Source organism: Panicum hallii, chromosome 6, assembly GCF_002211085.1.
Source record: "Panicum hallii strain FIL2 chromosome 6, PHallii_v3.1, whole genome shotgun sequence".
Taxonomy (NCBI): Eukaryota; Viridiplantae; Streptophyta; class Magnoliopsida; order Poales; family Poaceae; genus Panicum; species Panicum hallii.
In genome coordinates, this window is record NC_038047.1 from 36,040,857 (window position 1) to 36,065,438 (window position 24,582).

Sequence of the window (24,582 nt, forward strand, 5' to 3'; positions counted from 1 at the left end):
CTTGAGACTATACACATGATAAGCTTGAAAACAAGGGTAGTCTCTCACAAACCATAAGATAGCTCCCCCTAAATGTGTGCATACAAGTATTTGAATTACTTGCAGGAGACATGCACTAGTCAATGACGATATTAGGAAGTTATCCTAACTTGGATTTGGCACTATAGATAAGAAATAAAGGTTAGTGCCATTTTCCTACAACTAATAAACCATGCAGTTTGCTCATGGGTTAGAGAGAAACACAAGCAACCTACCATAAGAAAGATTACTCTAGACAATGCAAAGGAATTTAAATCTCATGCAAACCTAGATATGTATATGAACTAGATGCTAATTAAAATTGCATGAAAGTACATCTAGTTACCTAAGTTACCAATAGAGGATTTGGATATTGGATGGATCAAGAATTTTACAATTTGCTTCAATTCTTGATAAACTTGGCATAGGCATGAACAACTTCTTCTTTTGTAGTCAAGTCTCCAAATCCTTCCGAGTCCCATGGACTCTAAGTTACCTTTGGAACCCAAACCTTCTTGGAGCCCTTCATGGTCGAAATGATTTCCCTGGGCACCCAAATAGGTTGGTTCCACCCCTTACCTTGCTTCTTGATCATGTGAGCCACCATCTTATTTTCTTATTTTCTTTCTTCTTGAGGAGATAGGGTATGCTCTTTTTCTTGTCAACCTTCAAGTAAGACTTGGTATTGGAGTTGACTTTCTTGTTTTCTTTCCCTTTCTTTTTATTCTTGCACTCATAGGACTTGTGGCCTTTTTTATGACATAAGTAGCAATTCACGGTTGTTCCCTTCTCAAGTTTCTTCACCATCTTCGGACAGTTATCTTGCGAAGGTTGTTTCTTGCACTTATGACAACTTTTATTTTCCATTACCGTTGACAAATCCTTTGTGAGCCTTGTTACTTCTTGCTTGAGCCCATCATATTCTTGGACAATGAGATCATTACAAGTTTCTACAACAATATTTTTAACACAAATCTCATTGCAAGAGGGTGAGCTAGATTCATCAATCAAATCAATACAAGAAGTAGAGGCATCCTTTTTAGATTCAAAGATAGTTTTGATGCCTTTTTAAAGGTAGTTTTAGTTTGTTCAAGAATCTCAATTTTCTTGATTAGCTCATCATTTTGATCAATGATCATATCAAATTTTTCGGAAAACTCTTTATAATTGGATGATGAGCTAGCCAATTTTTCTTTGAGTTTCTTATTTTTAGAAATAAGTTTTGTTATTGCTATCTCTTGAGTGCGAAAAAGATCCACAAGTTCATGAATTGAAGGACAAGAGTCATCATCACTTACATCGCTATCACTCATACCTTTGGCCATAAGGAAAATATGCGATAAGCTTGATGAAGGCAAGAAGGTACATGGCTTATGGTGGATTTCTTCATCACTTGAGCTTATCATATCAAATCCACCCATTGCAATGCTAGTGAAAGTCTTCTTGATTGCCTTTCTTTCCTTCTTCTTTTGCTTGCGTCTTGCTTTCATGAGAGGATAATATTCTATGTACTGTCTCTTTTAGCAACAACCAAGATATTCTTTTTCTTATTCTTCGTTCTTTCGTTATACCTCACTAATTGTTCAATGGTAGTAGGGATACCCTTTGAGTTGAGCTTCTTTAGTAGCTTGTTGTCTCCTTTAACAAATTGTTTAATTTCTTCACTATCATTAGAGGAGCTACAACTGCTTGATTATCATCTTCCTTCTCCTCTTCATCATCACGAATCTCATTTTCACTTTAGCTTGAAGCTTCACTTGGGCTTGATTCTTGCTCTTGAGCTTTCTTGCTTGATGTGGAAGATTCTTGTTTATCTTTAATTTTCTTCTCCTTTTCTTCTTTGATTGATGTTCCAACATCTTGGCTCGAAGGAGAAGGTTCTTTGTCAATCTTCATAAATAGCTCATGAGTAATGATCTTGCTTAATACTTGAGTTGGTTTCATCTTCCTCAAGTTCTCAAACAAATGGAAGTAGGTGATGATGGTGGAGTATCGATCCTTGGGAAGTACTTGGATGATCTTTCTTGATATATCCTCATCGCTCAACTTGGTCAAACCTATTTCATTTAGTTCATCAACAATAACATTTAAACATGAGTACATGTCTTTAGCTAATTCATTAGGCATCATTTTAAAAGAATTAAAAGCCTCTTTGACCAAGAGATACTTTTGTTCGCTAACATCTTTCATGACTTTGTGGAGCTCCTCAAGCGTGTTCCAAATTTTGTGTGCACTTTTAAGATTATACACTATATTGAACATATCAATGCTAAGAGATTCTAAAAGAGAATTTCGAGCAATAGCATTGAAGTGTATTTTCTTTTGATTGGCCTTAGTGGGGTTTGTTGGCTGGGTTAGGGTTTTGTTCCTTCATTTGTCACTCTCCAAACACCTAAATCTTTTGCTTCTAAAAAGCTTGATATGCAAAAATGCCAATCGGGGTAGTTTGTGCCGTCAAAGTGTGAAGGCCTACCGGCATCACTCCTAACCTCTTTGGATATCATTTCGCTCGATGACGGTGAAGCCAAAGGTCCAAAGACAAACCACCGGCTCCAATACCAATTGAAAGGATCGTGATGCCTAGAGGGGGGAATTAGGTGTTCTAAAAAACTTAGGCTCCAAGCACATATAAAAACGTATTCCAAAATCTATCTAAAAGTGCACTAGATTTTTCTATGTGTTGCTATCTCTACCGCACAAAAGTTTTGCATCTTAAGTTCCAATCCTACAAACTACACAAGCAATTCTAGGAAAGGTAAATGTGGAAAGTAAGTGCAAGAAGTAATATGGAAGGTAAGTGAGATAGAGAATGCAAACTCCCGGCATGATGACTTTTTACTGAGTTATTGGAAAGCTTTCCACTAATCCTCATTGGAGCCCCTCACGAGGGAATGCTCGCGCAAGGGCCAAGCTCCTGGTTGAGTAACTCCGTGGATAGCCGAGGGGCCTTCCCCACGCGCAAGTGGGTCTCCACCTTACCTCTCCCGGATACTCCCCACCGTCTTCACTAGGTAGAGCTTTGGCAAATCGTCGAGAGCCTCTCCTCCCTCTCACAAGCACCAACGGCCACTCCACAAACATGGTTGGAGGGTCTCGCAAGACTCACAAAGTCCAAATTTACAACACTTGGTGCACACAAGCACCGATAGCAATGAGGTATGCAAAACTTGCCTAACTCTAGGCTAACATCTAAAATAATACGCTAAGAGGCCTAAACTAGCACTAATCAAGCCCTAAGACTTTTGCTAATTGCCTTAATCTTCTCTTACACACTTTGGTGGATAGAGCACTTGTGTGTATGTGGAAACCAAATGTATAGCTTCTCCAAACTCTAACACCCTCCAAATAGCCAGGACATGGGGTATAAATAGCCCTAACTAAAGAAACTAGCCGTTGCAACATTCTGCATACCACAGACTAAATCGGTGCTCACAGGAGGATACCACCGAATTAGTCGGTGGTCTCCACCTTAGCTAGCCGCTGGTAGCCGATGCATCACTGACTTCCGGGTCCCACAAGCATCACGTTGCCAACTTCTTTTGGACCACCGAGCCTTACTATCTGCTCAGAGACACCCTTCTTCTCTGTTCTTTAGCACTGACTAAATTGGTGCCCTCTTCATGGCACCACCAAACCTTACTATCAATCCAGAAAGATTTGCAGCAACAAACAACATCACCGACTAATTCGGTCATGGTCACTGGTAGGAACCGAATTAATCTGCCAATGCAGAGACGCCCTTCTTCTTTTTTCTTCATCACCGACTAATTCGGTGCTTCTTCTATGCCTGACCGATTTAATCTGTCAATTGCGTCGGTCAGGAATCTTTGCTTGTTTTGCTTCGTTTCTCCGCACTCTTTTCATACTTGATCATTTGAATGGCTTCTGTTACATCCTTGAAACCTAATAAACACCTTCAAAGGTATATCTTGACAAATCATTAGTCCTAATGGTTATATTGTTATTCAATCACCAAAATCACGTATTGCTTAAGGTCCATTTTTCTTACACTTACATTTTAGTTTTGTCTTAAATCCAATTATGTTAATTTTGACTAAGTTTATAGAAAAATATATCAACACCGTGACATCAAACTAATTTTATTAAATTAAATATTTGACCTAGGACCGACACCTATATAAATTATAACTTAATAGTGCATTAGTTCACCCCTATAAATACACGCATGCAACCTTTACCTTTATTAGCACATCCGAAATACTGAGCCGTCGTATCATTGACGAAGTCACCATGAGCGTCTCGCTGGGCACGTCGCCTACCACTAAAAAATTGATAGTGCATTTATTTGATATTGTAGATTTCAATAATTTTTTTATAAATTTTTGTTAAAGCTACATTATTGGTTTTGAGATCAACATCATGCGAAGGTCATATATATGTATGCATGATTTCATTAAACGACGATTCGTCGCTCTCCGTCGTCTCTCCCTCCGGCAGCAGAGGTTGCTTGAGAGCTCCGGCGGATGATAGATGCCAATGGGAACGACCCGGACGCGAGTCCTCCCTCCACCGCCAAAGCCCAAAGCCCCAAAGCTTACGGCGACCGCGACCGCGACCTGACGTCGTGACCGCAGTTATCGCGCTCGGTGAACCCAGATGTCAGCGGGACATGGGCGCCAGTCTCCGAGTCGTCCCGCTTACCATTCCACGGCGACTCCGCGAGTCGCGACCGTTCTATGGACTGGGCCTTCAGGGCAGAGGGCCCAGATCCGTGGAGCCCACGGGGACTTCCGGTTGCCGCTCGACCACCACCCGCTCCCCTACCACTGTCCTCGCTCCGTCGCTCGCTCGGGTATAATTGCAGTTGCAGCGCAAAATCTCCGCGACGCGCATGAATGAATGATCATTGCCGCTCTCCATTTCGAGAAGGGAAATCATTCCTTTGATCCTCTTTTGATTCTCTGCGCATACATATATATTTATATATATACTTCTCCCCTCCCACTCTCGCGGACGCGGCGGTGGCGGCGCTCGATCCTCGCGCGCCCTCGTTGCTCACGCCCGCGGCCGGCGACCCGGCGGCGTCCTTGGCCTCGGGCCAAATGCGGCGGCCCCGGCGCGAAGCTTGAGCGGCCGGCGCTCCGTTTGCTCGCAGGACGCGCGCCCACGGGCGGCTCCCTCCCCCGAATTGCCCGGCAGGTAAAATCCGTGCCTCCGGTCCTTCGTTGCGCTCTTCTTTTCATATCGCTCGTTTCCAGGAGCTGTTTGGGTTGGACTACGGGTCATTGCGATCTTGGAGCTTCTTTCTCTCGGAAATTTAACGACTTTCTCTCTGGGTTCCCGGGCTGGTCCCCTTGTTCAATTTTTCCGGCGATCGGTTCCGTCCTCTCTGTTTCCCAGACCAGTATTATCAGCCCCGTGTAAAGTTCAGAGAAACCCCAAGCTCCTGCACCACTGTACTTTTTTTCTTCTTTTGAAAATCATCCGGCTCCACCGTATCCGCTAATCTCTCATGATCACTCATGGCCCATTGTTTCGTAATCGATTACACAATTCATACTCGCGTTAATCACCTGCTGTTTATCCCCAGTTGATGTAACAGCATGGTTCAGGGTTCAAAGATAGCCATTCACTCGTTGCTGATCGAATTAGAATGACTGTCAGAAACTGCTCTGCACCTCGCGCTTCATACCGGACCTAACCGTACAACAAGAGTTTGCTGATACTTTTCCCTGCAACGATTATAGAATGGATAATATTAGTAAGTAGTTGACAATTCAGGGAAAAAGTCGGTTTATCCGTCGCTGCAAACTGCATACTGTTCTTAACTTTTCACAGCTCCTCTGGCCTGAAGAGCAGTTAGCAATATTTTAAGGTTGGGATGATTTGGTGTTGCTTACCTCAGCTGCTCATTTGTTAGTGTTTTCACCCAGAAACTTGGGATTTTTTAAACATAAACAGGCAGCCATCCCTGCTACACTCAGCGTTTTAAAATACATGGAGGCAAAGTTGGGAACCATTTTAATTGTCTCGAAAGGTACTTTCACAACTTACAATTGTGTAATAGATTTCAGAGATATGTTGTACTGCAAATGGGTGGACCAAGCTAGGCTTTTCAGACCGAGTCAGTTCCTCCAACACCATCCTTCATGTAACTGTACAGAATTATTTCAATATATTTGCTTTTAACTTAGACTACTGGTTATCAGTCCATTAGGAACATGCAGGTGATTTAGCATCCTTTGCCCATACCAAATGTGCCAAAAAAAATACAAGTTTAATTGATACCTCCAATTCATCTTAGTACATCGCGCGTTAGTGTTATCGGCATCTTCTTCCAATTTTACTAAACATTTCTGGTCAATTCGTTGCACCTCATCAATTTGTTCTAAGTTTTTATTGTTCCTTTTTTGCAAGTGTCAAATTTTGAAAGGCTTGCGAATTGGATCCCAAATATCAAAATCTCTCTTGCAATGCATAGTTAATTTCCCTTCCAATCTGAATAATATTTATTGTGTTTTATCCATTGACTGTCTCACCTACAACCCAGAATCTTATATTTTAAGCTTAATTCAGTTTTTTCAGGTTAATTAGGAGTTATTTTATTACCCAAAAATGGTTCATCAAAAGCCAGATGAGGCGACAGCAGATGAAACCAGCATCTCCACACAGCCTCCCTCCTATAATCTATCTCAAGCGCCACCTGTGTACAAAGTCGGGTATCCTCAGAAGAAGAACCTCACCACAGAGTTTACCAACACACTGAGGGAGACATTCTTCCATGAAAATCCACTAAAGCAGTACAAGGACCAATCTGCGTCCACAAAGTTTAAAATGGGTTTGCAGTTCTTGTTCCCAGTCTTTGATTGGGGTAGGACCTACAACTTGAGCAAGCTCAAAGGTGATCTGATTGCCGGATTGACAATCGCAAGTCTCTGCATTCCTCAGGTATCAAGGTTGACTGCACCTATCACTATAAATTGACTACTTATTGTGCCTGACATCAAGTCTTGGACTAAATAGGATATTGGCTACTCAAAGCTTGCTTATCTGGAGCCGCAGTATGGGCTTTGTAAGTTTCATCAATTCAGATGTTCCATTGATGAACGTTGATTTAAATTCTTGACTGATGGGTCTTACCAATGCTATTGTGATTGATTTTTGTTATTTGGTTTCAGACTCCAGCTTCGTCCCCCCATTGATATACGCTGCAATGGGTAGCTCAAGGGATATAGCAATCGGGCCAGTTGCGGTGGTATCTCTTCTAATAGGTTCACTCCTACAAAATGAAGTTGATCATGAAAAGAACAAGGAAGAATACTTGCGTCTTGCTTTTACAGCAACCTTCTTTGCTGGTATTACTCAAGCAGCCCTGGGATTTCTAAGGTATACCACAGTACTTTTAAGCAAAGACACATGTAGGTCAATCAATCTCAGACGTGCTATTTTCAGGTTAGGATTCCTCATAGAGTTCTTGTCGCATGCTGCAATTGTCGGATTCATGGGGGGAGCAGCAATCACTATTGCCCTGCAGCAGCTCAAATATGTGTTGGGAATCAGGAACTTCACAAAGGAAACTGATATAGTTTCTGTTATGGAGTCTGTTTGGGGTTCGGTTCATCATGGGGTACTTACCTTGAACTTAACACAGCATGAATAAAATATTACCATCAGACCGACTCCTATAGTTATCTGATAAGGCATGATTTTTTGTGTGCAGTGGAACTGGCAGACAGTTGTGATTGGCTTCGCTTTCCTGGCTTTTCTTCTGCTTGCAAAGTACATTGTGAGCATCCCTTTTTTTCCCATGCAAGTTAGTTTCAATATCTCTTAGATTTTGGAAATACTATAATTTAATAATGATATTTCACATACACAGGGGAAAAGGAATAAGAAGTATTTCTGGGTGCCAGCTATTGCTCCTATAACTTCGGTCATTCTTGCTACCCTTTTTGTATACCTTTTTCGTGCTGACAAACATGGTGTTCAGATTGTAAGTACTCAAGATAGTACTATCAAGGCTCAATTATTTTTGCATGACCTCAAGCACAACAACCATATGAGCCCCACAACTCTGTTCATATAGATCATGTTTAACTAGTGAATCATTTTTGGCACTCGGTGAACACAGGTGAACAATATCAAGAAGGGCATCAACCCATCATCCGTGCACAAGATCTATTTCACTGGTCCATTTGTTGCAAAAGGTTTCAAGATCGGTGTTGTCTGCGGCATGATCGGTTTGACAGTATGTATGCGATGCAAATATAACTTGGTCCTTCATGTTCTTTTCCAGACAGAATGCCCATCAACCTTTGTGCACCTTATCAGGAAGCCGTGGCGATCGGAAGGACATTTGCTGCAGTGAAGGGCTACCAGTTAGATGGAAACAAGGAGATGGTAGCACTTGGAACAATGAACATCGTAGGCTCAATGACATCTTGCTATATCGCAACAGGTAAATATATCTCTGAACAGAGTTCCAGTGATATTAGATATTTCCGAAAATATTGTGCTGAAACCTGTTTGCTGCTATTCTCTCAGGTTCTTTCTCGCGTTCTGCGGTCAATTTCATGGCTGGGTGCCGAACACCAGTATCTAATGTTGTTATGTCAATGGTTGTCCTTCTCACCTTGTTGGTCATCACACCGTTGTTCAAGTATACGCCAAATGCGATCCTTGGATCGATCATTATTTCTGCTGTGATCGGCCTTGTGGACTATGAAGCAGCAATTCTCATTTGGAAAGTTGACAAAATGGATTTCATCGCCTGCATGGGAGCATTCTTTGGTGTGGTTTTCAAATCTGTTGAGATAGGCCTCTTGATTGCTGTAAGTACCCATCCCAGTCTTGACTCTTGACCGTCCAATCTTTGTAGGGATAAGTGAAACTTACCTGACATTTTCGATATTCACAGGTGTCGATCTCCTTTGCCAAAATACTTCTTCAAGTAACAAGACCCAGGACTGCACTGCTCGGAAACCTTCCAGGCACGACAATTTACAGGAACACGGATCAGTATCCAGATGCAAGGCACGTTCCTGGGGTGGTAATAGTGAGGGTTGATTCTGCTATCTATTTCTCCAACTCCAATTATATCCGAGAGAGGTACAAATATAAACCCACCATGTGTTTCATGTACAGCTCGAGTATTCTCATAAACTTTCATGCGCTCCATTTCAGAATTCTTAGGTGGTCGACAGATGAAGAAGAGAAAGTCAAGGCAGAGGGACTATCTAAAATCAATTTCTTGATTGTAGAGATGTCACGTAAGTAGAATCACATGTTAATGTGATATGACGAGAGTTCTTCTGATTGTACTGATTAAAGCCAATGAAAATGTTTCTTGCAGCTGTTATAGATATCGATACAAGTGGTATCCATGCCCTTGAAGATCTGCACAAGAATCTTCAGAAGAGAGGCATTCAGGTATGGAGACTGATTCTAAAATTGACTGACTTGATTAAAGTAGTTCCAAGATTTTTCAGTCAATCTTAGGACTTGATATGCTGCTTAAAAAGATCAAAGTATCGTATTGGAGGAACATTCCAAAAATCCTACACAAGAAACCTGAGAACAGAAAAATATCGGTTAGGAGCTGTTAGAAAAGAATTGAAATTAGCTGTGCATTGATTTTAATGGATATATTGTGTGCGCTTGTGCATGTGGCAGCTCCTCCTATCAAATCCTGGCTCCATCGTCATTGAGAAGCTCCAGTCGTCGAAACTAACTGAGCACATCGGAAGCAATCACATTTTCCTGACAGTTGCTGACGCCGTGCGTTTCTGCACTTCAAAGTCGATGCAGGAGCCCTGAACTGAAATGGATTTACGCCACGCATCTGCGTTCTAGTATATGCATCTTGTAATGATATATGATACAAGATCTCAAATCATAGGGATATTTTCGAAGATGTTGCCCGCTATTGCTTAACGCAAAAGCAGGCGATAGCATTTCAAATAGATGTAGCTCCGTTGTTTCGACTTTTGAACACTGCTTACACACAAGTGGATAGGGTCAATCAGTGGCGGAGCTACGTGCAACCGTCGATGTCAACTGACATCGACGGCTCGGCCGTAAGCTCTAATGTCGATGTCAGCTTGACCATAAGCTCTAATATCCATATATTTATTACATACTCTTAACATATGTTGGTATTGGCATCCCAGCAGGTAGACGTCTTGCTTACAGATCACTATCGATCTGCCATTTATGCAGTCCATAATTCAATAAGCAACAGCTCATCATAGCCCGTAGGATAAACACTTTTTATCTATTGCTCTTCAGTACAGACTAACTTAGCGACGCTTCATTTCCAATTTTCCATCAGCGTCTTCTCCATTCTCGCCTTGTGTCGTAGAGAAAGCACCCACATGGTGACAAGCCGATGACGACACCATGGCAACCGGCAAGTCCTCCACTTAAGCTCGTATTTGTTCTTTGTATCGCTACTACATTGCTTTGGTGAAGAGGTGTTTTCGGCAATGAAAACCGTCCGTTCTAAATTGCAGGTCATTTTGTATTTCGTAGAAACGTAGATTTTACTATATATACAGATATATGCTATATTTAGATACATAGCAAAATTTATATATTTATTTAAATTTATCAAAACAGCCTACAATTTGGAATGGAAAGAATATGAAGACAGTACATCATAATCGAATTGGTGAAGCGATTCTATATTAACATCCTAGGGTCAATGTAAATGTTGTGATCAATGTGCAAACCCGAATTGTGATCAGTCAATTAGCGCTGGCACTCCCTTGAGTGTTGAGTCTACGTTTTTGAAGTGAGAAAGAAAAATTACTAGATATACACAATTAATCGGTGCGTTATTGTTTTGTTTCAACTTTTTGTCGCATTTGTCATTGATTTATGAAGGTATCAAGAGAGTATTTTTCTTGAAAATAAACCTACTTAACGCACTGTTAGAACTTAGATGGATCTGAACCATGTTTTCACTATGTGACCCAAAATGTTATAGAAATGGAGGTTTTTATTCTCTAAACCTTTTGTGCCAAAAAAAAAGGCGTGGAGATTTTCTTGGAAAGAGGTGTAGTGACTTTATATACAAAAGGAGAAAATAATCATCTTAATTATTGCCTTATAAAATGTTATGGCATCAAATTCTGAGAAAGTTTCAACATTCGAACGCTGAACACAGTTGCCACATCGGTTTTTATTTCTAAATCTCCCTACGGATCGCCGTAGATTTAGGATCCGGCGGTGATGGAGACCTGCCCGTCCGGCTCCGCGCCAAACACCGCCCCCCCCCTCACAGCTGGCTTTAACGAGCCAGCCTCCCCATCCCAAACGGCTCGCAGCTCATCCCAATCCGATGGCCCGCGCCGCCGCTCGCCTCCTCCCACTCTTCCTCCCATGGCGGCGCCCGCCCCCGGCCCGCCTCCTCCTCCGCCGCCTATTGAACCCTAGCAGCCCCAGGACCCTGGCCGCGCGCCCGGACACCCTCGTCCTCCCCGGCGACGAGCGCTCGCCCACGCCGGCGCGCCTCCCCCCGCACCAGACGTGCCAGGACTACGGTGGCGGAGGCGGGAGCGGCGCTCGCGCTCCCGAGACCATCGCGGCCATCGTCACCTCCCTCGGAGGCGGTCCGGCGGCGGTCGGGATCGTGCGGCTCTCGGGCCCCGACGCCGTCGCCGTCGCCGGCCGCGTGTTCCGGCCCGCCAGGGGGGCGCCGGCGCAGGCTCCGTGGCAGCCGCGCAGCCACTTCGTGGAGTACGGCCTCGCGCTCGACGCGGACGGCAGCGTCATCGATGAGGTAGGCGGCGCGGCTCGGGACCCCGCTTCTTGTTGGCTGTGCTTTGCTGCTTCACCTTGTGCTAGCTGCAAACTCACCTTGGGGGATTGCTGAAGGTTCTGGTGGTGCCTATGCTGGCTCCGAGGTCGTACACGCGGGAGGATGTGGTGGAGCTCCAGTGCCATGGCAACGACCTTTGCTTGCGCCGCGTGCTCAGGGCTTGCTTGGAAGCGGGCGCGAGGCTTGCTGATCCTGGTCAGTTGCTACTTACCCTCTCCCCTATCGAATTGCCATTGCGCATTGTACCACGATTGTGGGATGGACAAATAATTTATGTCCATTATGGATTCTTAGTTTCTGGAACCAAATGCTATGCTTTAATCCGCCAAATCTGCATCCTCTTTCCAGGTGAGTTCACTCTTCGTGCCTTTCTGAATGGGAGATTGGACTTGGCCCAAGCAGAGAACGTGTCAAGGCTCATTTCAGCAAAATCAGCAGCTGCAGCAGACTCAGCTTTGGCTGGCATCCAGGTAATTAGTGCTAGCGCGACCTGTTCTCCTGGGCACCATTAGCACTAGCCTAGTCTTTAGGATCTCACCGGTAGACTAGGCGTTCGGTTAGCAGTCAGTTAGGCTCGCACTGATATGCTTGTACATGTATATTTATACCCGTGATGATCAATGGAATGTTGTGTTGGCTCTCAAACTCTCTACAATTAGTTCATGGGCTTGTATTGATGCACCTGTAGAGAGGTAGAATATGGGGGAAGCACTATTTCCTTCAAGTATACATTGACATAGGCATTTCAAATTAGGGCTTTGAGCTTAAACTTGGAACCCCAGAAGCTTAAGCCATTCCAGATTGGCTGCAGCTGAAACAGATTCTTATTAGGATAAACTCCTTTTGTATTGGTAGCTTAAGTTCATCCGTGTCAGCTTCTTTGAGAAGCCCAGAGTAGGAGGCCCCATGAAGGAGCTAAATGCTTCAGAACAGGTCTGAATTTGACATGTTTGAATGTAGGGAGGCTTTTCTACTCTAGTAAAGTCGTTGAGATCAAGGTGCATTGAATTGCTAACGGAGATAGAGGCTCGTCTAGATTTTGAAGATGAGATGCCTCCCTTGGACCCAGTGGTGCTTATCAGCAAAATTAATTGTATGAGGCAGGAAGTTCAGGATGCATTGGACACTTCCAATTATGATAAGCTATTACAATCTGGTCTGCAGGTATTTTATTCATGTTATACATTGGCAATACTTAAGGTTCAGATTTTAGAAATTAACATAATGAAGATTAAATAAATGCATTTAAAATATATTGCAGATAGCAATAATTGGCCGCCCAAATGTTGGCAAGTCAAGCCTCCTTAATGCTTGGAGTAAGGTATGTACCTGGATATCCCTCGTTCATGTCGAACTAGCATGTATTGTTGGTCTTTTGTTATGTTAACAGTACTGATCTTTTTTATTCGCCCGACCTTCATGTGGGCAACAACATGAAATGTATTGTATTTAATATTTCTTCAATGAATTTGCAAAGACTATACAAAACAGCTACAGATACCCTGATGACAGGCAATTTGTGTGGAGAATTAGGCTAGTGCTTAACATATTCTGCACTGAACAAAGAATCATTTCTGCTTGTTGCCTAGTTTATCAGGAAATCAATAATCCTATAATTCTGACCGTATACTTAAGGAGTGTTGTGTATAGATGATTTTTTTTTGTATTGCACCCATATTAGTTGATATTGGAATTTAAATGTTTAGCTTGCAGAGTGAAAGGGCTATTGTTACTGAAATAGCCGGAACTACGCGGGATGTTGTAGAAGCAAATGTCTCGATTCATGGCATCCCTGTTACTCTTTTGGATACTGCTGGTATAAGAGAGACTGAAGATGTTGTGGAGAAAATTGGTGAGTTTTTTCTTAGAATATGCATCCAGTGTCTGAAAGGAGTTAGGGACTAATGTTAAAGATAATCCTAGTCTTGACATCTATACTCCATTCTGATCTTACACAGGCGTGAAAAGATCTGAGGCTGCTGCACTGGGAGCTGATCTGATTATAATGACAATAAGTGCAGTTGATGGATGGACTGATGATGACACAAAACTTATTGACCATGTTTTGCTAAATAAGGTACATTTTCTTTTGTTTTGTTATCAATTGTCCCGGTATGCTTAACTATTGTCCTCCCAGTATCCCAAAAAAAAATATTGTCCTCCCTCCCTCCTACTATTAACATATTTCCATTTGAGAACTTTTGAGTCTGCTCCTTGGTTAACAATTGTACTAACTATTATTTTTTTGCTTTCTTGTTGGAGATAGAAATCCTCAGGTTCTTCCGTTCCGATGGTCCTTGTAATCAACAAGGTCGATTGTGCACCATTTGTTTCTGGAGAACAGTTTGAAAAATTCAGTGGCCTCTTCACAAAACAAGTCCAGACATGTGCGGTCACTGGTAAAGGCATTTCTGAGTTGGAGGGTGCTGTAATAGAGGTCAGGGGTATTGAGCACGTACCTTCTGGGGGACGACGATGGACTGTAAACCAGGTAATTCTATGTGTGTTCAACACTTCAAAAACGTTACCAAACTGCTCTGCCCTGAGTATTGTTGCCCTAATATGTTGCATGTGATGATGTGAAACAACACTGACTGCTTTCTCATTTCACATCATATTATGCAGAGGCAATTCGAGCAGCTCTTGAGGACTAAAGAAGCTTTCACACGGCTAGAATCGTCTATCAGTGAGCAGTTACCGATGGACTTTTGGACCATAGATTTGAGGGAAGCTGCACTTGCTCTCACAACAATCAGTGGAGAGGACATTTCTGAAGAAGTATTGAGCAGCATATTCAGCAAATTTTGCATCGGGAAATGATACACGAGCTCCACGTCCTGCAGATCCTAACTTGCCTTCTCAGAGATGGTGCATCCAATAGTTTTGAGCTGAAGCTTGTTCCTCAACTCAGAACACAGTGCAGCAGACTGACTGGCACTTACAATGTAACTCAGAACACAATGCAGTAGCACACTGAAGAGCCAGATAAAGAACATTGCAGGGAACTGAAGCACTGTCCACCTTGGCGCGCGTCACATAGATTTTGAGGATAGAGTTCTCTTGAGTTCCTGGCTTGGTGTCGGAGCTTGTATACGTTGTGATGTTTAGGAGAAGCTCTGATCAAAATAAGAATATACTGTTTCATTCATTCGCGTAGATGTTCAGAGTTTTTGTACCAAGTGTGATCGCCGATGAGAGCACAAAAAATGGGCCCCTGTTGCCCTGCATGGCTGCACCCTGAGCTCACTGCATATTGCTTGGGGAAATATGGGATCATCGTATCACGAGCCGTCGAGCGCATATATGAGCAAAACTTCAAATCGTGTGTTTATGATCGGTTCATTCCATTTTTCCTGCAGGCGAATATGTCGTGTGCCAGGCATGTCCCTGAGACATCAGGGGTGTCGATGACTTAGCTTCCTAGACATGGTACCACGGTCCATGGTTGCTGAAACAGGAGCAGGCACCTTTTCCCTGATCGGATGAAGTGCTTCTGTGCTTGGTCATTTTCCAGAACCAAACAAAAGAGATAGATATATGTATGCTTCCTTACAAGCTCGTCCACAAGCCGACCTTAGCTCAGTTGGTAGAGCGGAGGACTGTAGTCGTTGCAGATTAATCCTTAGGTCGCTGGTTCGAATCCGGCAGGTCGGATAGTTTTCTTGTGGTTTTTCTTTTGCTCTCGCTATCTTTTTCTAAAAAAGATAATCATTCCCGTCTTTTGTGTTTATTTCATTTTAATATAAGCCTTTCCGCCTCGCCTAGACTTGGGATCGAAGACTGCAAAATCAGCCAGTCCAGCTCAGATGCTCAAAGAGTTGGCTGGTTCATGTGGCCACGAAACAAGGGTCTTTCGCCAACGGGGACGGCAGGAGAATCCATGGGTCCCGCCCGGCCTTCTGGTGCCACGCGCGACGGTCGGTCTCAGCTTTCATTGGCTTCCAGGTGCATACGGCCTAGGCTTGTTCACCGGGAGATGCATGATTCCTGGCCGGTAAACAAGCACCGAATACATATAAGAATATCTGCAAATTGGTAGCTCTTCTACACACATGGATACATGACTGGTGTTTCGGAAGTTGAACCACCGTACCACACAATTCTTTTTCAGCACAGAAAGGAGTCCAACCGGGAGAGCTCGTCGATTTCAGTCGACTGAAGCGCAGGAAGCGTGCAAAAATAAACTGCAATTCCGCGCCTACAAAGTCCACTACCAGCATAAACAAGTGCCTTACATCATGAGCAGGGTTTCAGTGCTACTATAATGCTCCTAGGTGATGGATGCTAGCTAGAGCCTAGGGATCGGATCACCCTCAGAGCTACTCTTCCTTTTGTCAAGCTTTCAGTGATCTGGCGACAGGCGATCCGCCGAATATACAATCAGGCTCCCAATGATGATGCCACCCTCCCGCTGCTCCCTCCAGCCCCTGCATTATCAGGCAGCTCTTTCGGCCTCTGCCACCGCTTTGCCCGCCTCCCGCTAAACAAATTCAGGCCCGCGTCGCTGCCTGATCAGAGCTCACATCACGCCTGGTCGGTCCAAACAAATTGGTCCGATGTGCATCGATCATCCTTCCGTTTGTATGTTGCGACCAGTTGGAGATGTTGCTTTGGAGTGCGTACCTAATGCTTACCAGAAGGTGAAAGCTCTACCAGAGTCCGACGGAGGATAAGCGAATGCTGACTCGGATAGGTCCCAGTTGATAGGGGGTTGGATTGGATTATTCATGTTTCAGGTATGGAATGGTGTTGCATCATATGCGTCATGATCTTCATTTTTGTAAAGGCGCCAATGTGATGAACTCGGCGCATCATGTGTATCGTCTCCTGTTCAACAACCATCACACAAAAAATCAGTACCAGTCCTACGCATTTCTTCCACAGAACCTATCTCGCCATATATTGATCTTCCGTTGATCATATCATTCATTCATAGGCAACTTGCGCAGTCTCCATCTCCTTTCAGCCGCTATCTCGGAACAACACATGCACTAGCTACCATAGGACCAGGTCGCCACAAGCGAACTTTCTCTATTTTTTCCCCATTCAGAAAACAAACCCTTTCTGAGCAAACGAAGTCATTCACAAGCAACTTGCATGTTGGCAACTTGCGACCCAGAAAAGCCCGCATGAAACACCGTCTTCTCCGTAGCTTGTTCTTTCTCTCATATCCTTTTCTCTTACCTGAAGCCAACGGCATAGAATTTGAACTGGTGCACGAGAGAGAGAGAGAGAGAGAGAGAGAGAAAGAGAGAGAGAGAGAGAGAGAGAGAGAGAGAGAGAGAGAGAGAGTTGTAGGCACGCGGAAATGTTAGCACGCACAGAGATTCAATTCGGAGAGCGACGAATAGTGGAGGGGGAAAGTGTTGGGGCGGGATGGACAAGTGGACGGTGCTGGAGTGAGGAGTGTGATAGCGGTGGTTGGAGGAGAGCGCATCGTCGCCCTGGAAGCCAAAGGAATTGAAGGACCACCGGTGATCCAGCAGCTAGTGCATCCACAGCTCCGGCCAGTGACGAAGAAGCTATCTAGCAGCCTCTGAGCTCGAAAGCAATGCGGCACTCCGTCCAAAGATGCACGCCCTTTCTTCTGTTGGAAAGGCCCGTGTGTTGCTGTCCTTGGCATACGCACCATGGCTGGCAAGATGCCAAGGCTGAAAGGGACCTCGCAGATCTAAGCGTTGTTGGTTGTGGCTATCATGCTTGCATCGATCAGCGTTCTCTCTTCCTGAAAATCAAAGCTCGGTAGCTAGATCTCGTCTAGACTCATATATAAAAGGATTGAACATAAACAAAAGGTAAACGCGCACATGTTTTAGACGAAATCAAAAGCAGAGTCTATTATTATTTCTTCATCCATTTTTAACGAATATATTCAAAGTGGCGACCTCCAACACTTTGCTTCTAGACAGCATGTGTGATCATACTCTGGTGGCTATACATATCATTGCTTCCTGTCAACTGCCGAATTACAACACTGTCCATGAATACATATTAGTTCCGCACTACACAATGCTACTAGATGGCACGAGGTAGTCAAGTTTTAGATTTTAATTGCTGTACTTTAAAAATTGGCTCATACAAATCTAGACTAACTTGCTGTGTATGTGGTTGGAGGAAGAAGTCGTAACAGAGATAGCACAAACGTATTATTACTTACATGCTTAGCTTGTTGGGGGAAAAATTCAGAATATTTTTTGCTGAGGTGGTAGGATCACATAGGATTTGAGGGAATCAGCCCATTCAAGATCGATCGATGTTCACAAATCAAGCCGCCAACACCATCATCATTCAAGAGACCGCCACTGTTTGCCAGAAATGGCAGGAATGAACATGAGGACGCGCGCTACCCGTCGCCTTCCATCGCACAGCCGCGCGACCGCACCGCGGCAGCTGCTCCACTGGCACGCGGGCCCACGGCGTGAGGCCTGGCCGCCCCGGCCCGCCATGTCGGTGCTCATGCATGCCCGTGCGAGACAGCCAGCTGCTTGGCGCCTTGCTGCTGCAGGTTGACGACGACACGGCCGGGCTGGTCCACGGGGAAGGCCTGCGGACTGGAACCACGCAAGCACAGCGATGACTGGGAGTGTCGACATGGTGTCGACATGGCCAAAGGTATACAGCGGTTTCCAACTTTTTTTAAAAAAAAATGGTGGTGCGCAGCAATTTGCAGTCTGCCCCCTGATATGGATGTCTCCTTGCCTTGTACTCTCGTCCTCGAAACCTTCAGAAGGATATGCATAGTGGAATTTATGAATTCATTAGGGTATCTTAATTCTGTTACAATTGTACATTTAATTGCTATGAGGCCATACGCTTCGGTTTACGCCAGCATTCGTAGGTTCGCTGTCACAGTCTTAGCTTGCATCCTTTCTTCATCCTGATGCACTAAACTGTATCTAACCTAACCTAATTATGAAAAGCTTTCGGAACCAATGCAAACAAAAAGCCTCGAGAAGCATGCAAGTGGCCATTGCGCATAGAGTGCAGAACTGCAGGCACGACTACATACACATGCCTATATCAATGCACGGATATCTAGCTAATTACGTAACTTAACTAGGGATGAAAGTTCATCTGAGCATTGGATCGACCAAAACCCATCAAAGCAAGCTAATCTGAATTTTAAAGCAAGAACAATAGAACGAAAAACAAACTAGAGTGGTGACGACCTAGATACCAACTTGCATCCCTACTCGTAATCAATACATACTTTTCATCCCTAGGAACCTACTACACCCTTGTTGAAAAACTGAAAGATTTATTTTATACCTTGTATAAATAAATAAAAAATAAGCCAAGCATGTGCGCCAGGACTAGGAGAATCGTTACCATTACTTTGAACAACTTGTGAAGTTTTGTCATGCAATTGATGTGTGTTACATTTTTGTGGGGATTTCCTAACATAAGACCACAATTTTCTATAGCCTTGAACTACTTAGCATGTTCACCACTTCAAACCATTTAATCAATATTTTATTTTAATTTAACCGCCCAAAGGATAGCAAGCGGTGCCCGTATGCATTGATATACAAGGAAGAAAATACAAGAATATAGTCATGTGGTGCTATGTCGGGGAAAGGAAACAATACGCCAACTAGGGAACTATCAACAACCATCTACCACCACGAAAAAAATTGACGCACCTCTCTCAAGACACCATTACAAACGTCTCCTTGAGCTACCATTGTCACACAGAGATAGTCATCACCATACGAGACCAACTCAATTTAGTTTTGCAATGCATGTTAGCCTCTACACATCATGAGAGACGTGTTCATTTATAAAGACTACTATAAAGCTGCGGCTATTTCATTCATTGGTGGGTGATGAGCCGGTCGATAACGAGATGTTTGTGATAACTTCGTCAGTATCAAGATCTGCCGATCTAGTATTTCTCGTAGATGTTTATATGTTTCGAAAAAAAATGCAACCAAAAGCATAATAAAGATGAACTGCAATAACTTTGGGGGGGAGGCTGAAATTCTTGGCAAAAAGCTGCATCATTATAGTGATGACATCAAAAAATAAGGTGAAGCTAAAGTTTGACAACCATACATATGAGTGCAGAGTGCTCACAAATATTCCAGCAGTTGAATCAGATCTTTATTAGCACGGCTAGCCTCCCCTATTGCTACAACTGTATGTTGGCGTTTGGTGCAGCCAAATTGCTCATGTGAGGAGTGAGGAGTGAGGAGAGCAACCCCCGGTTGGTGCATGCGCGCCAAAATAAATAGCCCCATTATTTGCCAGGATTATTAGAAAAAATAATTTGGGGTGGTGCATAATCAAGCCCGTGAACGGTCAGATAATAGTAAAGCTAAATCCTCGGTCCCAAGCGTAACATGGAGCTGCAGAAGGAGTCCGTCCCGCTGCAGTACTGCAGAGGAGACTCGTCCGGGAAGGAAGGTTGTCTACCTTTAGCAAGCGAGCGAAAACGGAGCAAAAGAAGAACTGATCTCCGAAAGAGTGAAGGGGGAACTGAAATGAAGAAGAGCAAGCACGTCGACCTGTAAATTAAGACCTTTCCTACACGCGCGCCATCGATCCATGCCCCCACGAACAAACAAAAGCATACATGGCCATGGCCAGCTGTGCCTCGCATCTTTTTTTAAAAAAAAATTATGTGCCTCGCATCCTGGCGAGAGGGGAATCTAGCCAGATCCACCGGCCGCGCGCCATGCATGGACGGCGATTCGATTGCGGGAGCTGGAAGGAACTGACACGATTTTTCACGATGGGCAAGAATAATCATGCGTGGCGAGGCCGCGAGGGGCGGACGATGATGAGATCAAAATTCATCCGCGCGGATGAACACGGTAGCATCAAGTAGTGCTTGATCGATGATGAGCATAATACATAGCTGATGGCGAAGCCCACTACTGCCCACCACCAGGCTGAGTGGCTGACGACGCCTAGGTATCTGTGTGTGTGGTAGTGCGTGGCGCGCCAGCGAGCGAGCTCCCCGGATCGCCTCAGGCCGCGGCGAGCGTCTCGCCGGGCTTGTCGGAGCCCGCGCCGGCCGGCGTCAGCACCACCGGGTCCGACGCCGCCGCCGGCGCCGACGCCGACTTCTCCTTCCACTCCTCGATCGTGATGTGCTGCTGCCGGCACTCCAGGCTGCAGAACGCCGTGTCGCCCCTGCGTGCCGGGAGAAACAAACTTAGTTAGACCAGAGTCACCAGACCACGCTTCTTCTCCTTCTCCTTGAATGAGCACGAAACCGGAGCCGAGAGGCGTGCACGCGGGAGATCTCGTCTCCGTGTACCTACCTGTACATGAAGGTGTCGCGGCCGGGGCCGAGGCGGCGGTTGCAGAGCCCGCAGGCGCGGAGGAACGCCGCGGTCTCGGCGGCCGAGAAGTCGGCCGAGTTCCGCCGGAGCCCCGCCCGCGCCGGCGCCGCGCGGGCGCTGTACGCCGCCAGCCAGTCCGCCCTCCCGCCCGCCGCCGCGCCGCCGACGGCCCACCCGTAGGGGTCCTCCGCCTCCCCCTCCGCGTGCGCCGGCAGCAGCTGCAGCTCCGCCTCCTCGTCCTCCAGCTCCTCCTCGAGCACGCCCGGCAACGCGTCCGGCGGCGCGAACTCCGTCATGCTCGTCGTCCGACGCATGTGCTGACGCGCCGGAGCCGGCCTTCCGGACCTCTTCCCCAGCATCATCGCTCTCCGCCTCCTCTCTGTCTCCCGATCTTTCTCGTGTGGTAGCACTGTACACCACCCTCTCTACTACGTGATCCCTCGCAGCGTCTGGGAGGAGGGCTAGAGGAGGTGGTGTATGGGTTCGGAGCTGCGCCGATATGAAGACGAAGAGGTGGTGGTCGCCATGGCTACGGTCGTGGGGAGGGAGAGGAGCCGAGGAAGAGAGGTGGGTGAAGGCGGAGGAAGAGTGGGGGTGTGGGACTGCGGGTGGTGGGAACGGGGGAGGGGCGGGGTGATATAAAAGAAGGGGAGGGAAGGAATCGGGACAGTTGAAAGGAATCTCCAGATCCATCGGATCCACGTCAGCACATAGGTTTTAACATTGCATTTGGTTCCGGAGGTTAAAGTTTAGGCTGTCATATTAAAGAGAATTTTATCATTTAATAGTATTAAATAAAATTTATTTATAAATTTTTTTCATAGATAGGTGCTAATTCGTGAGATAAATTTAATGAATCTAGCTAATCTATAATTTGCTGCACTGGTGCTATAGTAATTATCCACTAATCATAAATTAATATACCTTATTAATAAGATTCATCTCTCAAATTAGACTAGGGATTTTGCAATTAGTTTTGTAATTAGATTTTATTTAATACTTCTAAATGATAAAAAAAATTGATGTGATAGGGCTAAACTTTAGCCACTCAGAACCAAACATCCCCTTATTTCCCTACGCCATTTATCTTCGACTTGCTGATTGCGTTATTGATTGATTGATATGAGGTTTTGTTTTGGGATATACTCCAAATTATATATTATTTTGATAAATTTAGATATATAGATATTCTGTAGCATAAAAATTCTCATGTAGATAAATATCGACCTTGTATGAATACAAATTTGGGAAAGTTTCTAAATAGCTTAGGATGCAACACAGAAATTCGAAGAGCGATAGGCACGAAAGAAAGTTTCGACAAGGTCCAACCTCATATTAGTTTATCATCAAAATTCATGTTAGTTTCCAATCAATTTTTTTTAAAAATTCATGTGTCCCAAAGGAAACTAAGGAATTTCATATGTCACAATTCTTTATTCCAAAAGGACATACAGGAAATTTCATGGCTAAAATTTTTCTTTGTTCTAGGGAGGAGATATTGATTATAGTCACTGTAATTTCTCTAGAGCATGATACCTTAAATTGACTAAAAATAACATGCAAATCATGAATACCGTATTTTCTCATAAAATCTTATGATGAAAAAGAATATGTGGCTATATGTGCGTGATGCAGTGGCCATAATGTGATATTCAGGTACTTAGAATTATAAACGCACTAGATTCTAGTATAAAGTGTGCATGTTTGACCTTGTGTGTGTATGTGCTAAAATTTAAATGCAAAGGGAAAAAGGATATTTTTATATATTCTGGAATAGGTCCTTTAGTGTTAAATGGGTGAGAATGGGAGGTAAAATCAAAATATATGAAGGTTGTTTTAAAAAAGTCAAGAACTTGCTTTTAAATCACAAATATATGTGAAACTACATAAAGGATGCAAGTGTAGTGTAGTTTTTAAATAGGATTTCTTTAAAGTTTAAAACTTTGCTAAGTTTTATGTTAGTTTCAAATCCTTAGCTCTTTTGCAACTGAACCTTAAAGAAAAGTTGTAGATCTTGCTAAAACCTACACTTTTGCTTTTGGGCACATTTTCATTTGAGCTATGGTTTGAAAGTTATCTAGGCTTTACAGAGGAGTCCCTGCACTTTCGGAAAATTGCAAATAGGTCCCCTTCGTCTACCTCCAGCCCTCAGCTCTCTGTTTTCTCTGCCCGACGCCCCGCCGCCCTCGCCGGACATGTGCCGCACATCGGCCGCCCCCGCGCCGCCTTTCCTCGCGCCACGTGCCGCCCCAGCACCCGCGCCGCCGCTTCCCCGGCCCGCGCTGGCCTGCTCCTGCCTCTCCACGTCACGCCGCCGCCGCCCGAGCCACTACGCCTCCCGCTGGCTTGCCAGCTCCTGCTCTCGCGCCACCACGCCTTCTTCTGGACCCCGAGCACATCCTAGAGCTCCCCACGCACTCGCTCTTGCATTTGCACACGCCCATTTTGCTCACTTTTCTCTGTCCCGACCACCGTACCTCACCGGACCTCCACCGCAACCTCTGGCCGCCGTCGTCAGCCGCCCATGCCGCCTCCCACCCGCGAACCAGTGCTCCAGTAGCACCGTCGCGACTCCCTGCAGTTCACTGACCCATCCAATTTCCCTTTCCCGCACCCGAGCGTCGTCCCCCGCAGCGCCGGCGAGCTCAAGCTCCGCCGCCGCTCGGCCTCGCCGTCGACCCGACGCTACACCGCCTCTCAGTCTCAGCCAAGGGCACCATTAGCACCACATCAACCCGTAGAAACTTTCTAGCTGCTTCTTCACCGCCCTCCGGCACCCTAGCCACCGGAACGCCGTCGACACCCCTCGGAGCTCCGCCGCCCGTCTCTGTTCGCCGTCGATACGCCGCCACAGCCCCTCTCTGCCTCAACCCCGGCCACCCCCGTGACCACCGTGAGCTCCTGAACCTTTCCCCTCATTTGCCCCTCGCCGCCGGTGAGCCCCCTCACCGGATTTGGTCGCCGTTGATCTGCCCCCTCTGTAAAACCCGACCAAGGACCTATTTGTAACGATTCAAATCTTTCCAGGGATCTTTCTGTAGAAAATCTGTACCCCTCTATAATTCAAAACAGCCAACTTGTAAAATCCATAGGAAATTGTAAAAAAATCTAAAAATGGACAAACCAATTTTGTTGTACTCCTGAACTCTAACTCTACAACTTTTATTAATGAAGTTCAGTTTGAAACCAAATATTTTTAAAGTTATTTTAAAGTTTAGCAAAAGGGTATCTTGAGTGTAACTTTTGCATATTAACTTTATTTCCTATAAATTTTGGTGAGTAGCTTATGTAGGATACAAGTGATCTTGTGTGAAAAATTCACCTATAGTACTGAACCCTAGTTTGAATTAGTTTAAACTTATGCAAATCAAGCTAGAAATAGTCTAGATTTATTCAAGCATGTTACTAAGATTTTCATGCTTAGATCTTTTTACCATGTGATATTCTGCAATAGTAGTCCATAGTAAATATTTTAGGAATTTACAACACTGT

At 44.8% G+C, this 24,582-nt stretch overlaps 3 protein-coding genes and 1 non-coding gene across 5 annotated transcripts; 3 read left to right on the top strand and 1 right to left on the bottom strand.

Annotated features, from left to right (window-relative positions):
• The first annotated feature begins 4,803 nt into the window (after window positions 1-4,803).
• LOC112896702 (sulfate transporter 1.2-like) lies at window positions 4,804-10,128 on the top strand. 2 transcript variants are annotated; one of them, XM_025964800.1, is made up of 14 exons: window positions 4,804-5,178; window positions 6,556-6,927; window positions 7,003-7,051; window positions 7,158-7,365; window positions 7,432-7,606; window positions 7,700-7,765; window positions 7,859-7,972; window positions 8,111-8,227; window positions 8,311-8,437; window positions 8,524-8,810; window positions 8,897-9,087; window positions 9,163-9,248; window positions 9,332-9,408; window positions 9,652-10,128. In XM_025964800.1, the coding sequence occupies exons 2-14, from the start codon at window positions 6,595-6,597 to the stop codon at window positions 9,793-9,795; spliced, it is 1,974 nt and encodes a 657-aa protein (XP_025820585.1). In that variant the 5' UTR covers window positions 4,804-5,178; window positions 6,556-6,594; the 3' UTR covers window positions 9,796-10,128. The 2 variants fall into 2 exon arrangements, with proteins under 2 accessions (XP_025820585.1, XP_025820586.1); XM_025964801.1 differs by having other exon boundaries at window positions 6,565-6,927.
• Window positions 10,129-11,273: 1,145 nt separating this feature from the next.
• Window positions 11,274-15,031, top strand: LOC112896704 (tRNA modification GTPase MnmE). The gene is made up of 9 exons (XM_025964802.1): window positions 11,274-11,761; window positions 11,857-11,995; window positions 12,149-12,270; window positions 12,761-12,964; window positions 13,062-13,121; window positions 13,514-13,652; window positions 13,759-13,877; window positions 14,067-14,291; window positions 14,426-15,031. Exons 1-9 carry the CDS (start codon window positions 11,321-11,323, stop codon window positions 14,618-14,620), a joined length of 1,644 nt encoding a protein of 547 aa, XP_025820587.1. The 5' UTR covers window positions 11,274-11,320; the 3' UTR covers window positions 14,621-15,031.
• Window positions 15,032-15,368: 337 nt separating this feature from the next.
• Window positions 15,369-15,454, top strand: TRNAY-GUA. The gene is given in 2 exon segments: window positions 15,369-15,405; window positions 15,419-15,454. It is a non-coding gene; the product is annotated as a tRNA-Tyr (tRNA).
• Window positions 15,455-20,514: 5,060 nt separating this feature from the next.
• On the bottom strand, window positions 20,515-21,706 carry LOC112897969. The gene is made up of 2 exons (XM_025966378.1): window positions 21,070-21,706; window positions 20,515-20,938 (listed from the first exon to the last, which is right to left on the bottom strand). The coding sequence occupies exons 1-2, from the start codon at window positions 21,450-21,452 to the stop codon at window positions 20,773-20,775; spliced, it is 549 nt and encodes a 182-aa protein (XP_025822163.1). The 5' UTR covers window positions 21,453-21,706; the 3' UTR covers window positions 20,515-20,772.
• Between the last annotated feature and the right edge of the window lie 2,876 nt (window positions 21,707-24,582).

Coding starts and splice junctions, on each gene's coding strand:
- LOC112897969 (XM_025966378.1), bottom strand. CDS start 21,452: ATGATGCTGGGGAAGAGGTCCGGAAGGCCGGCTCCGGCGCGTCAGCAC. Junction 20,939..21,069: donor CGCGACACCTTCATGTACAG/GTAGGTACACGG, acceptor CCCGGCACGCAG/GGGCGACACGGCGTTCTGCA.
- LOC112896704 (XM_025964802.1), top strand. CDS start 11,321: ATGGCCCGCGCCGCCGCTCGCCTCCTCCCACTCTTCCTCCCATGGCGG. Junction 11,762..11,856: donor ACGGCAGCGTCATCGATGAG/GTAGGCGGCGCG, acceptor GGATTGCTGAAG/GTTCTGGTGGTGCCTATGCT. Junction 12,271..12,760: donor CAGCTTTGGCTGGCATCCAG/GTAATTAGTGCT, acceptor GTTTGAATGTAG/GGAGGCTTTTCTACTCTAGT.
- LOC112896702 (XM_025964800.1), top strand. CDS start 6,595: ATGGTTCATCAAAAGCCAGATGAGGCGACAGCAGATGAAACCAGCATC. Junction 7,366..7,431: donor GCAGCCCTGGGATTTCTAAG/GTATACCACAGT, acceptor TGCTATTTTCAG/GTTAGGATTCCTCATAGAGT. Junction 7,766..7,858: donor TTCTGCTTGCAAAGTACATT/GTGAGCATCCCT, acceptor TCACATACACAG/GGGAAAAGGAATAAGAAGTA.